The sequence below is a fragment of the Mirounga angustirostris genome, unplaced genomic scaffold, assembly GCF_029215605.1.
Source record: "Mirounga angustirostris isolate CCGP_5_RB_7025 unplaced genomic scaffold, mMirAng1.0.hap1 SCAF_8, whole genome shotgun sequence".
Classification (NCBI taxonomy): Eukaryota; Metazoa; Chordata; class Mammalia; order Carnivora; family Phocidae; genus Mirounga; species Mirounga angustirostris.
In genome coordinates, this window is record NW_026991716.1 from 59,608,137 (window position 1) to 59,621,189 (window position 13,053).

At 34.7% G+C, this 13,053-nt stretch overlaps 1 protein-coding gene across 1 annotated transcript in view; it reads left to right on the plus strand.

Moving 5' to 3' along the window:
* The window catches only part of ADGRB3 (adhesion G protein-coupled receptor B3), a 707,437-nt gene that overhangs the window by 550,566 nt on the left and 143,818 nt on the right, over positions 1-13,053 (plus strand). Inside the window, exons 19-20 of the mRNA XM_045867061.3 lie at positions 782-885; positions 4,778-4,880. Of these exons, the coding sequence (XP_045723017.2) occupies positions 782-885; positions 4,778-4,880 (207 nt within the window). The remainder of the gene's footprint in view (positions 1-781; positions 886-4,777; positions 4,881-13,053) is intronic.

Here is a 13,053-nt window from a genome sequence, read left to right on the forward strand (position 1 = left end):
AGAAAAACAACAGATTTCATTAGTTAGTATCATATTAGTGTCTAAGGAAAGAAACCTCTCAAGTCAGTGACTGCTTATAATCTTTATATGTGTTTTAAAATATATAAGACTTATTTGTCAAGGTCATATATTTAGGGACTGATACTGGTATTGTGAAAATTATCTCTGCATATTTTGTTAATAGAAAAAAAACCCCACAAAATATGTTGTAAGTTGTTGCATTTGAAATTTGATTTTCTTCTATATCCTTAGAGGCCAGGCAAGTGAAATTAAATAAGAGAATACTTGACTTAGGACAAAGTTGTTAAAAGTCAGAAAGTTTGAAAATTTTCCAGGATCTAGGTACCAGGTTGGGGTAACAATGAGTTATGAATGGGAAGATCAAAGTAAATTTTATCAAAAAGCATACTATGAAATAACTGCAGTTGTTGAAGAAAACTGAATGGTGCTTCAAATTTCAGCTGGAGAAAATTTAAGATGTGAATATTCACCAAGTTTTAGATATTTACTGTAGAAAGCCATAGTGGGTAATAGGCCATAATCAAGCATTTAAAACTCTAAGGCCTTTATTACTTCACAGTGGGAGAGAGGGGGGAGCTAGAATTAGTCATTTTAGAGGTTGAGAATATATGAACAAAGCGATTACTGGGTAATTATCTGGTAACTGTAACAATTCTGTTGGCTGTTTTTGAGTATTAGTATAGTTTTTGCTGAGTTTAGAAGTTATTTTCATTTATAAAAAAAATCTCTTCTTTTTGTGTTTCTTTTGTTTAATTTACAGATCATGGAATCCTCTGGTACACCTTCAGTTACCCTAATAGTAGGCAGTGGCCTCTCTTGCTTGGCCTTGATCACCCTCGCAGTTGTCTATGCAGCATTATGGAGGTATGTAATCAATTAATGCACTTGAAATGGAGTGTTCTCTTATTCAGGTTAAGTCTGGCAATATGATAACCATTATGTCTCCTTTCTTTTTCATTTACTGAAAGAAATATCTTTAGAACAAAGTTAAAATTGCTGTAATTGAACTATAATAAATGAGCTTAATAATAATAATAATAAAATTCTTACCTAATTTTCTTGTATTTGCCTATGATGAGAAAATAAACAAAACATACACTTTTCTTCCCAATTCAAATGATGATAGCTTTCAACAAGTTGCTTACCCTCAACCATGGTATTCTTATCCCCCAAGTTCAGTCAATGTTTGTTTCTATTTATCCCAGTTGCTATTGAGCTTGAAAGTAGAATTGGTACAATTAAAATAATTTCTCTGTTACAGAAATATGGTCTCCAAATTCTTAAGTTTTCAGTTTTAAACTTAAGAATTTAAACACATGCTTTCAGTATATCCCAGACAATGAGTAAATCTTCTATACTATTAATGCATTAACATAATACCACAATGCTATAGGAAAGGCCTCTTTCTTGAATGTTTCCAAAAAGTCAGATTTTGACAAATTGGTTAAAAGAAGTAAAAAATACATAAGTAAGTGGATGTGATTGAAAAACTTTGTTCTACAATATTTGAAATTGCATCAGCTTAATAGTACATGAAAATTTAGTATTTCTCTAAGATTTCTTCTATTAATAAAAATTAGACCTGTATATTTTAGACATTTTATTATGTCTACTCACATATTGATAAACAGCACATAACCAAATGGCCAAACTTCCTAACGGATTTAAAAAATGTTAAGTGTAAAACATTTCTATATTCATCTTGATTATTAAAGATGTTCCAAAAATGGTTATTATATGAGTAAGTAGACAATTGTACATTATTTCCTAAATATTTGCAATATTAAAATTGCAAAAGTAGCTAGTCCTTGTGTTTTACTGTTACTTACGTTAAAAAACAATTCAGTTGAAGTACTAATTATAATTTAATAAAGAAAGGTCATTTGATTTAACATCCTTTCCAAAAAAATGTTGTCCATTGTATTTTTCACTCTTTTGAGGATAAGAATTAATTGTCCAGGATATTAAATTGTCAACGATATTAGAATTTTCATACTTGAAACAAAAATATGTTCACATTCTTGTTCCATTGACACAGGTACATAATAAAGGTTCTGCCTTCCTGGGAAGGAGTTACCTGGTAGTAAAACACTGACAGAGTGAGAAAATCTGATAAAATATGGCCAATCCCATGGAATGAAAGAAATGTTTGGTCTAGGCATGGCATTATAGACAATAGAATCCAAGCTTCAGGGTTTAGTCTAGCAGACATTGCCCTGGGAATAGAAGAGCAAGATGGACAAAGGCTGGGAAGAAGACCACTTTGTCTCCCATAATTGCCTAAATGGCACTTTTTGGAAAATGAGGCAGTGTTGAAGGGCCAGGACTTCAGGTGATCTCAACAGTGTCATACTTCATACTCACTGAAGTAATTAGAACTAAGTTCCATTTCTCAGTACTTAGGGTTCAGGCACCAATTCCACCTTCTTTTCACCTCTCAATACCTGTAGCTAACATTAGCATAAACATTGCCAGTATAAATAATATATAAAGAAGCATAAGATTAATTTGTCCATAATAAAGTTTTCTTTAATCCAGAAGATCCAGGGAAATCACCTCTTAGTTTTCTAAGAATTACCCAAACACCTGGAAGGATCTATTAGTACTTGATGTGAAACTGAGAAGTGTAGAAGAGAGCACCAAGAAACAACATAAATTTTGATTCCTAACTTTAGTGGCTAATCAATTCATTGTCTACAAATGGAAGAATTGAAGTAGTATTAATAATTTTATGGAAGTTCCAAGATTCCTAAATTATTAAGTGAATCCTGTAGCATGACAAATTTAATGAATGTTATAAACATTAAATTTACCTTATAATAGTACTGTATGGTATTACTGCATGGTAATACTCATGTTAGGATCCTGTGCTGCCTTTTTTTCTAATTAAAACGTTTAAGTTTAAAATTTTTTAATGGTTTATAAAATGTATGAACATCAGAATTATTTTATATATAACGTAGTGTTTTGAAAATTGTTGGTGTCCCTTATAGTTCATTAGAAATGTTCATCAAAAAATTAATATAATAAGGTATGTTCTCTTCATCTACAAATATGTTCTGTAGAGTTATTACATCAAAGAGCAACTAAGCATATCTTTTAAATCTATATATTGAAATGATGCATTCACAAATTTTGTTTAAAACCTCAAATATAAAAAGTTTTGGGAGTTGAGACGTTTTATAGAAAATTTTAAGGCAATAATGTGACTCAGTATTGATGAATAATAGGAATATCTAAAAACTCTTCAGGGTGGTCAGTCTGGGTTTTTTATCACCATGATTTTCCTACTTACAGAGCAAATGATACCACAGAAACCCTTTTAATAATGTTGTCTGTGTGCTTGTGCTGTCATGAAGCCATTAACATCATATGAAGGGTCAGTTTTGTGCAGCCCTTAAACTTTTTATGTTCCATCTCTCACTCACATAAGAAGAAACAACTTAATATTTGATGATGTCTTTAGCTTCCCAGTGTGTGGTTTATTATATTTTTAGATACTGATGATGCAGGGACAAGGTTAAGCAACTCTTGAGGGCATTTTGTATTGAGAATTGACCTAGGTTATTCCTATTTGGGTTTGTTTTGTGAAGAAAGGAAATTTTTTTATACTAAAAAATTGCTTTTTGTATTTTATTATTACTCCTGTTTTTGTTTTGTGTTCTCTTTTGAAATGTGTGATGGAATGTGGGGCTTCTGCCTAAATATTCCTCAAAGACCGAGATAGAGAAAGAACTTTGATAGATTTTATTTTCCAAAGAGTGCCTCCAGATCTCTGGCACCCTACTTAGCCCTGCACAGTAAACCCGTGCCTGTTGTGGAAAATGATTCCATGTACTAATACAAATTGAACAGCCTCAAATACACAGCAAGTACAAGTATGTCTTTTTTGTTACTGTCACTCAGTGATTTACCACTGGGTACAGTAAAGCAAAATAACCGTTACCCTTTTAGGGTAAACAGCTGGTAGAACATTTGATTCTGAGCAGTTTCCTCTATGGCTTACATCCTTGATGCACTTAAAAGTTCTGTAGCAGACTGTATATAAACACTTCTTCATAAGGGTAAAATATGGCAGACACCAAGTAATTTTCCAGCCTAATGGCAAATTATCATTTGTGGATTGGACTACTTTCTGGAGATGAAGATTCATTTTCTTGTCTTTTTCTTTTTCTTTTTCTTTTTTTTTTTTTGGAGCAGTTAGTTAAGGAAAAGAAAAATATAAAGAGTAACAAACTATATAAAAATATTTGAGTGTATGAAATGGTGGATAAGTGTTCATGGTTTCATGAAAGTAATGGTTGCTTTCTAGTATACAAGGGGATACTTGAGAATCTGTATGGGGTTTTTCCTTTTGGTTTCTATTGATTTTATATGATAATATATATACATATACATAATGGTAATTATAGTAATTGATATATTTCCAAGAAATTTTATATTTTTAGTAAAAAAAATTACATTGATAGCAGATACAACTTCAAGTCTGTCAGAAATGCCATGTTATCCATACAAACGTCTAAAGAAAATAAAATTACTCTAAAGGACTCTAGGACATGCCATGTCACTATAAAATTGGGTCTCTAAGAATAATCTTTATTTAAAAAAACATTTTTCCTACATTTTGTTCTATAAAGGATATATTTTAGTGTTTCCTTTTCTGGATGAATTTCACCAATTTGCATGATATGGAATTCTTCTTCATCTATCTGCTGAATTTTAAATTTGGACACTCTCTCTCTCTCTCCCTGGCTAGGTACATACGCTCTGAGAGGTCTATAATTCTAATTAACTTCTGCCTGTCTATCATCTCATCCAACATCCTCATACTGGTTGGACAGACTCAGACACATAATAAGGTATGACTGGTAATTATTCTGATTCTATTTATGTGTTTGTGTTTTGACATAGAGCTGATTATTGATAATCTAAACATTCTAGATAAAATGGAGAACTTCTGACAAAAATTATTTTTAAAAATAAAATTATTTCATTAGTTTATAAATAAAAGTATTGCCTAGTCTAGACCAGAAATACATTCCTTTGGCTTAACTTCCTGGGGTTTGAGGGGCTATTTATAATAGTAAAGATATGTTTATTAAACATTATATCAAAGCTCTGTGAGTTCAAAGCCTTGGAACATCAAAAGAACAAATTTTGATTCATTATCCTAATTGTAAATAGAATTGCCTGTGTTTTGGTCTACTTTATTAACACTGATTCCTAATAGTCAACTATAAATTGCTTACAAGTATAACATAGATCATGAAAATCTACCCCAAAGTTGTCTGTTGGCAATAACTGAAGAGAGTACTAGGTAAAAGCAACAATAGATTTTATGCTTTTCAAAAACTTTTACTTCACCAAAAACATTTCGATACTGAACCAGCATTGCAGGTCTTGAACTGCACAGTCACTTTGAGCAGAATGTAGAAGCATAGGTCCTATTCATACAAATTGGGTTCAGTTGGATGACCATGTTTTTTCCAGCAATGACTGTCAGCTTTCTTTACTAAACTACTCTGAATGCATTGTAAGAAACCCATACTAGCAATCTTAAATTAACTTACCCCAATCTCAGAGTAATTCTGGTAAACATTGCTTTGATAACTTTTGTTGATTAATCCCAGCCTATTTTCTCAACTTTTTTATTGTCAAATACTAAAACCAATAATTGAACCTTTTTCACCCCAGAAGATGTCATTTAAAAAAAATTAATGTACTTTTCAGTAGGTTCTTTTGATAGATTAGATATTTGTAGGACATGTATCAACGTCAAAGATATGGATAGTCTAATTTTGCTAACCCATGCTCCTAAGACTGCTGATTACCACCCGAAGAATCTGATTTTGGGTCTGGGTAGTTAGGGCCTAGGAATCTGCTTAGGTGATTCTAATGAAGCTTTCTTCTTGAACCATATTGGTCTTGGACAGGGGGAGAGCCCAAGGGGGAGGTCACTAACCCTGAAGGACCAAACAAAAACAATTAACAACCCAGTAAAGAGCCCTGTGGAAGTAAAAAGAACTTTCATGTATTTGAATGTTCTGTTTTTTCCCATTTATGACTATGTAACATAAATTTAAAAGTATATATAAATGGGGAAAGGGAAAACAGGAAGTAAGGAGAAAGAACAAAGGTTGAGGAAGATGCCAGCTGGAATTAGGAGAGGAGAAAGAAATGTACAAATAACCAACAGCGGGGAAAGTGGGGATAAACATTGGCACAAGCTGGGAAGGAAAAGGGAAGTGAGGGGAAGTTAAGTAGAGCTGGGGAGAAGATGGGACTGTAAACCCTCAGGAATTACTAAATTACTTATCTCACCCTTACCGTTTTGGCTTTTACCTGGGGAGGGCTTCAGATCCCATAGAAAGGCTCATTTACTTCTTAATACCTATTCACAATTCTTAAACTGTTTGTCCTTGAAACTCCATGCAGAAGAGGAGAGCTTTCCTTCTGGAGTAGAAATTATTTATTGGGTCTGGGAATCAGAAAAAAATCAAGCTAGAGTTAGCTAAAGCACATAGTTTAAGTTTTTTGTTTTTTGTTTCTGTTTTTTTCACCAAAGCCCCCTTTCCTGTCTTTGTTTACCCTCCAAACACTCATTACAATATGGAAAACTACCTGATCTTCAGTAGGAAATGTGCTTTTAAGGCTGTTTCATGCCTTATGGCAAAGTTTTTACAAGTTCTAAGCCAAATGGTCAAATGGTAGAATTTTTCACAAGGTTTATTACATATTACAGTGATTATTGTCTAAATCATTCCCGTCCATTAGAAATATAATGTAAGCTACAAAGGTAAGTTACATAGGCAATTATTTTCTTAGCCACATTAAAAAGTAAAAAAAGACAGGTGAAATGAATTTTAATAATATATGTAACACAGTATATCCAAGAGATGACCATTTCAACATAAAATTAATATTTTTAAATGCTAATACAATATTTTATAATATTTTTATTAAGTCTTCAGAATTGATGTTTATTTTATACTTCCAATACATCTCAGTTCAGACTAGTTACATTTTAAGTGCTCAGCAGCTACGTGCAGCCAGTGACCACCATATTATATAGGTCTACATGGTAATAATATTCAGAAACTAGTCTTAAGATATTACATTCTTGGCCATTTTGTCTTTCCCAACTTTTTAATGTCCTTGTTTTTTCATGGAGATGTCTTTTTGATATTTGCAAATATTAGGAACATCAAAGGCAAGATAAGACAAGTCTAGTTTTACTTTTCATTTCTGATTAAAAAGAATGCCTGGTTTGGGCTTAGAAAAAAAAAAAGTTTCCCCAGGTAATTATCTATAGAGTAGATTCCATGTGGTTTTGGGACCATAGTAGTTCTGTTCCAGATAGCCTGTGCTAATCTGTGCTGCTACAGTTACTGATGCTTGTGGGGGAGGAGCTTTTGGTAGGTGGTAGTAATGATGAGAAATTATTGGTTTCTCTTATGCTATATTAAGTTTGCTTTATTGGCTCTGAGTAGATGATTCTGCAAGCCTAGGACAATTCGCTACATCGTTGTGACTAGAAGGGGAAAATATGAACACTGGGATTTTATTTTTAGTCATTCTTAACAATATCAGTTTTCTGGGGAAAATAATCATATATTTTATCATGATGTGCTGAATTGAATTAAATTGACCCTACTTCATTTTATATGTGAAATAGCAGTATGTGAAAGCTACACCTTTCTGACTATATTTGGGATTAGTGATTTTTTTTAAAAAAAGAAAAAATACAAAATGTATTATCTGTATAAACTTATGATCTGTATAACCTCCAGGAAAGTATTTTTAAAAGGTAAAATATTGTTCACCGGTACAGTATTTTATTTAGGTAGTGTGTAGGACCTCATTGCTGCTGTGGGCATTTTATAATTGATCAGATTCCTGTCTTTGACTTCCCTGGTAAGTTTTGATTGATGCTTTAGTATTCCACATTTGGAAAAACGGAAACATGTGGGAGAGCTTCTTGATGAACAAGTTATTTGGTACTGCCTCTAAGAGTTGTCATGGCTAGTTTGTGTGAAAACAGGTATTCGGCGCTGATGTCCAGAATAGTTTTGAAGCGTCATATTCGGGTCTTTCTCTGAACTGCTGGTTGAAATATAATTAACTCAGTTGTCTCACTACTGAATATTTCTTTTGAGTTAGGATAGAAACAAGCTGAAATCCATTGTTTGAAGTATGAGGTATTCAAATCTTTAAGCTATAGATTCAGTTGCTAGAAGCAAAGTAAGAAATCAAATGCAATTTCTTGTATCTCTTAAGATACATTTATAAAATTTACTGATAACCTACGTCATTATATTTCAAACGTTCTCATAAAGGGTCATTGCCCTTTGATATGTTTGTATAATTTAACCAAGATGTTCTTATATCACTGAAATGTTGTTTGTGAAGAAGTATGCAATTTTTTTTTGAAACTGTGTAGACTCTTTTTGGTCCTACTGTTTTGCAGAAAACAAAGATTATTTCGGAAACATATTCAGAATATGGTTTTCTTATCACAAAATATATATCTGCTTCTCTCTAAAAGACTTTGAAATGATTTATCATATAAAGACTTCATAATATGCTTTTTAACTGATGAAAGCCAAATTTGGCAAAACTCTTCTTTTTTTTTTTTTTTTTTTTTTTGGTTAGACAGTAGTAGCCACCCAATAAGTTTGAAATGCTAAGAGAGAGCTTCTCTCCCACAACCTCACTACCAGGTTATAATGAAGGTAAGTCAAGTCCAGATTCTATCACACAGTTAGATATTTTTTAGATAAACACTTATTAGCTAATCAGAAACAAACCTGTTTTAAAAGCTCAGTGAAAATCCTAGATCTTTGTCACTTTAGATACTTTGACCACATGTTGTGTGCAACATTCACTTGAGGTAGACCTAGCAACACTTTAGAAGCAGTCTTCTGGGCCCTTCAGTCGCCATGATGCAATCAGAAATCCTCCTACTCTCATGTCTGGACACAGAATGACTGGTAATAAAATTGTGGGCCCCATCTCACTACCAAATTCACCATTTGTGTCCCTGCTCCACAGTCCAACACATTATATATAAATTGAATATATCTCCTGTGGGCTCCAACTCAGTTACATAAGCTGGGACTCTGCTTAAGCCTTAATGTCTCTGGATATAGGCTTCAATGAAATCGTTCATATAGTCACATCAGGAGTAAGAAGTGTTTAACTATATTAGCTGACCCACATATCCTTAAGCCTTTATTTTCATCAAAGGGAGCCCATTACTACACCCACTGTAGTAATTAACCAGACACTAGTCCATCAGTAAAGATCAACCTTTTATATTCAGTTTGATGAGTAAAGTGTTGAGTGTGGACAGATCTACCTAGATCAAAAGGACTTGGGCGTTGCCACCTCTGGAATATGGCCGTTTTGAATATAGTGCCTGCTGACCACCGTGTTGTGTGCGTTCCTGGACAGCTTCTAGAATTAAGTTTACGCTAACTGACACATAATAGTATCATTCGGAGAATACCGAAGTGTTATGAAATAAATGATAGGTATCCTAAAAGGACATCCTAAAAGTTAAGTATTTGAAAAATAATAGTCAACTGTGAGAAGGCAAAGTTAGACACTAACTTTAGTCGTAAGAGACCCAGCAAAAGTTCCCATTGACATATCACGGGGGGCTTCCCAAATTATTTCAGATGGGTAAACATCATTTCCTCAACACTAGGAGGAATTTATCTCATGTTTCTTTATGTGTGGACAATCTAATTATATAATGAGCTATGTCTTTTAATTTGTTCTTACAAAAAATACAAAAATTCTCTACGTTGGAGCACTTTTTAAGAGTCAATACTCTACAAAGTTTTTTTTTTTCTTCATCTCATGTTTATTTACCTTTTATAAAATGTTGTTTTTGTTCTGTAGTTTGTATAGAGATAATTAGGAAAGATAGGCCAAACTAAAAGGCAGTGGTCATTCTAATGGAGGATGTTCTTGTGTTGTCAGGATGATGGTTTATTTTAGAAATAAAATCTTGAATTTGAATACCTTTAATTGGGTGAAGCACCCTCTGATGCACCTATTTCTTCTATGACTTTCTTTGGCTGTAGACCCAGATTCTTCACCCATTTACCTACATGTGTGGCCTCTGAATGTGTATGTGTTCAGTTTCTGAGGAGGAATATTGAGTATGTGTTTTCAGCTACCCGTTCTGCCCCTCCTAGTACCCTCTGAAACAGTCTGCCCCTCCTCTTGAGATTCAGTGCTCTGCATGCTGCCCTGGGAGAACCATCTCTTGGTGGTGATGGTTGAATAGGCACTTTAAGCCAGAGAGACCTAAGCACCCTAAGCCTGCCACTTTCTAGCTACATGATCTTGAGTATGCTATTCAGTCTCTCTGGACCGTAACTTCTTGTTAAGGCCTCCCTTACAGTGGTGTTGTCAAGGTAACATGAGATGGTACCTATGAAGCGCTTTAAAGCACTCCTTAAACAGTAACTGTGATTATGGTAATGATGATTCCCAGGTGTGCATCTGATTTATACTTTCCTGAGCTTCAGACTTCCTCTTGTCCAATTTTCTGCTCACTACCAAATTCACCATTTGTGTCCCTGCTCCACAGTCCAACACATTATATATAAATTGAACATATCTCCTGTGGGCTCCAACTCAGTTACATAAGCTGGGACTCTGCTTAAGTCTTAATGTCTCCTCCTCCCTCACGTAGTAGATCCAGTAAGTCCGCCTCCCCTCTCCCCACCCCACCCTGTGCCAGTTACATCCTCACATGCTTCTCAAAGCCAGCTTTTTCCTCTGTCAGGTACTAACCATCGTCAGTGGTCTACCATTTCCAGCATCATTAAACGCACTCTCTACCTTGTAGCCCAAGTCATGGAGCGAAAATTCAAATCTAACCACTTCACTTCCCTGTGCATTTGTTGCTGCTGTCTCACCTCCTTACAGAAGTGACTTTCAAACTGCTCAGACACAAGCAGTGCAAAATGTTTTATTTATCTATGAAGGTTTCTATTCACTGATTTTCTTGCATTAATATATTGGGGCTCAGAAATAAATTTTATTGAGAAAGAGTTCTGTAGCTTATAAAACTTGAGAAACCTTGAACATGACCTATGCTGACCTCTCCATTCTCATTCTGTTTTACTGACTTTTTTCACACCCGCAACATCAAACTGCTTATAGTTTGTCAAAATTACTTTATGGATTCTTGTTCCTTGCTACCCTTCAGCCTGGAGTACTGTTACTCTCTTCCACCCCACCTGATTTTCCAAACGTCTTTATCTGGCTCATACTCATTCTCGGACACTGCTCAATCCTTTCCTGTATAGGAAACCCTTCTCTATCTTCTACTCTTAGGTACACTGGCTTTGGGGCTCTATGATTTACAGTGCATACTTACAGTCTTTTATTACATTACCCGTTTCTAACGAGACTATTCTTAGGGCAGGACTAGGTTACATTTATTCTTAAATTTATTGCCAGCATATAGTCTGAGTGCATAAAGTTTATAGTGTTTATTGGATGAATGAGTACATGCATTTACTTGAGTCCATCATTTGGGCCTCTACCTCTGAAGCTAATAGTTGTAGTTAGTTTTATAAGGATTAGGGTTTCCCACTGTACACAGAATCTAAGCCAATATGGTGATAAAGACTATTTTCCTGGGGCTTGTTTTAAGCTCTAAGTGATTGATGGCATATTTAAAGGTGATCTGGTTCCTGGGCTCTAGTTAAAGAGACTCTGAAACCTAACAAATGTGAAACTTCTGACTTGATAAGTCATGGAAAATAATGTTGATAATCTTCAGAAGAAATGTGCTTATTCATAGTTCCTCTTATAGAACTCATTTCCTGCCAGTAATGTCCCAAATGTATGTTTATTATGTTTCAAATGTGTGTGTGATCCTAATGACTGAAGCTAAAGCTTCCTATTTAGATTTATGAAAATCTAATTTATTGACTTGCTATGATGTTTGTAAAAGGATTTGAATGCAGTAAGCTTATGTGTGATTCATTTGAGTCCATTTTAAGGTATCCTACGAATTCTGCCAAGGCTCTTCTAGATTCTGAAAACCTTTATTTAACCAGGGAACAGAATGGTTGGTTAGTTTCCTGATTTTCCTAGGCTCCCAGCAATGAAAGATTATATTGTTCACAAAGTGACAGTGATCTTTAACCTTCTTATCCCCTGATTATACATTTCTAGTTTTGTGTGGTAGGAGTCAAATCACGTTATCAAAGTCAATTTCAAAATAGGGCAAAAGATCAATATGAAGGATCGGTTTGAAACCAGCAAAGAAAATGAAAGTGGAATTATTTAACAATAAGGAGGTTACTAAAATGGTTTGAGATATCAGGAGCCAGATAACCAAGAACACTCAATGTGTGTTCTTAGGTCAAACTACAAGCTGGGCAAAAGTCCCAGAGTGAGCATTCATTCAGCAGGGGAGAAGATCATAATCGCAGGGTTCAATGCTGGTAGTTGCTTTGGAGATGCCAGGCCTACTCCCCCCCCCCTTTTTTTTTTAAAGCTTTTATTTATTTGAGAGAGAGAGCGAGAACAAGAGAAGGAGCAGAGTGAGGGGCAGAGGGAGAGGGAGAAGGCTAAGCAGGGAGCCTGACTTGGGACTTGATCCCAGAGTCCTGGGATCATGACCTGAGCCAAAGACAGATGTTTAACCGACTGAGCCACCCAGGCGCCCCATGCCAGGCCTACTCTGATTACCTTTGTTCATTCATCCTCAAGCAGCAGAACTGTTCTCCGGGCAATATAAAGAGACTCCTTGATGTGGCCAATTCCTAGTCTCTATCCTTGCTACCCCACTTTAGAACTGGCTTTCATGATTTCTCGGTTGGACTACCATAACATTCTTTGAACTTTGGTCTGCTCATTTAGCTTTTGTTTATGTAATCTCGTCTTTCATATTACTGTGAAAAATACCTTAAATTTAAATAAAAAGTAAATGCCTGATTATACCATTCCTTGGCTTTAAACTCTGCAGTGGGTCTGTAGGACTCATGAGATTAACTGCAT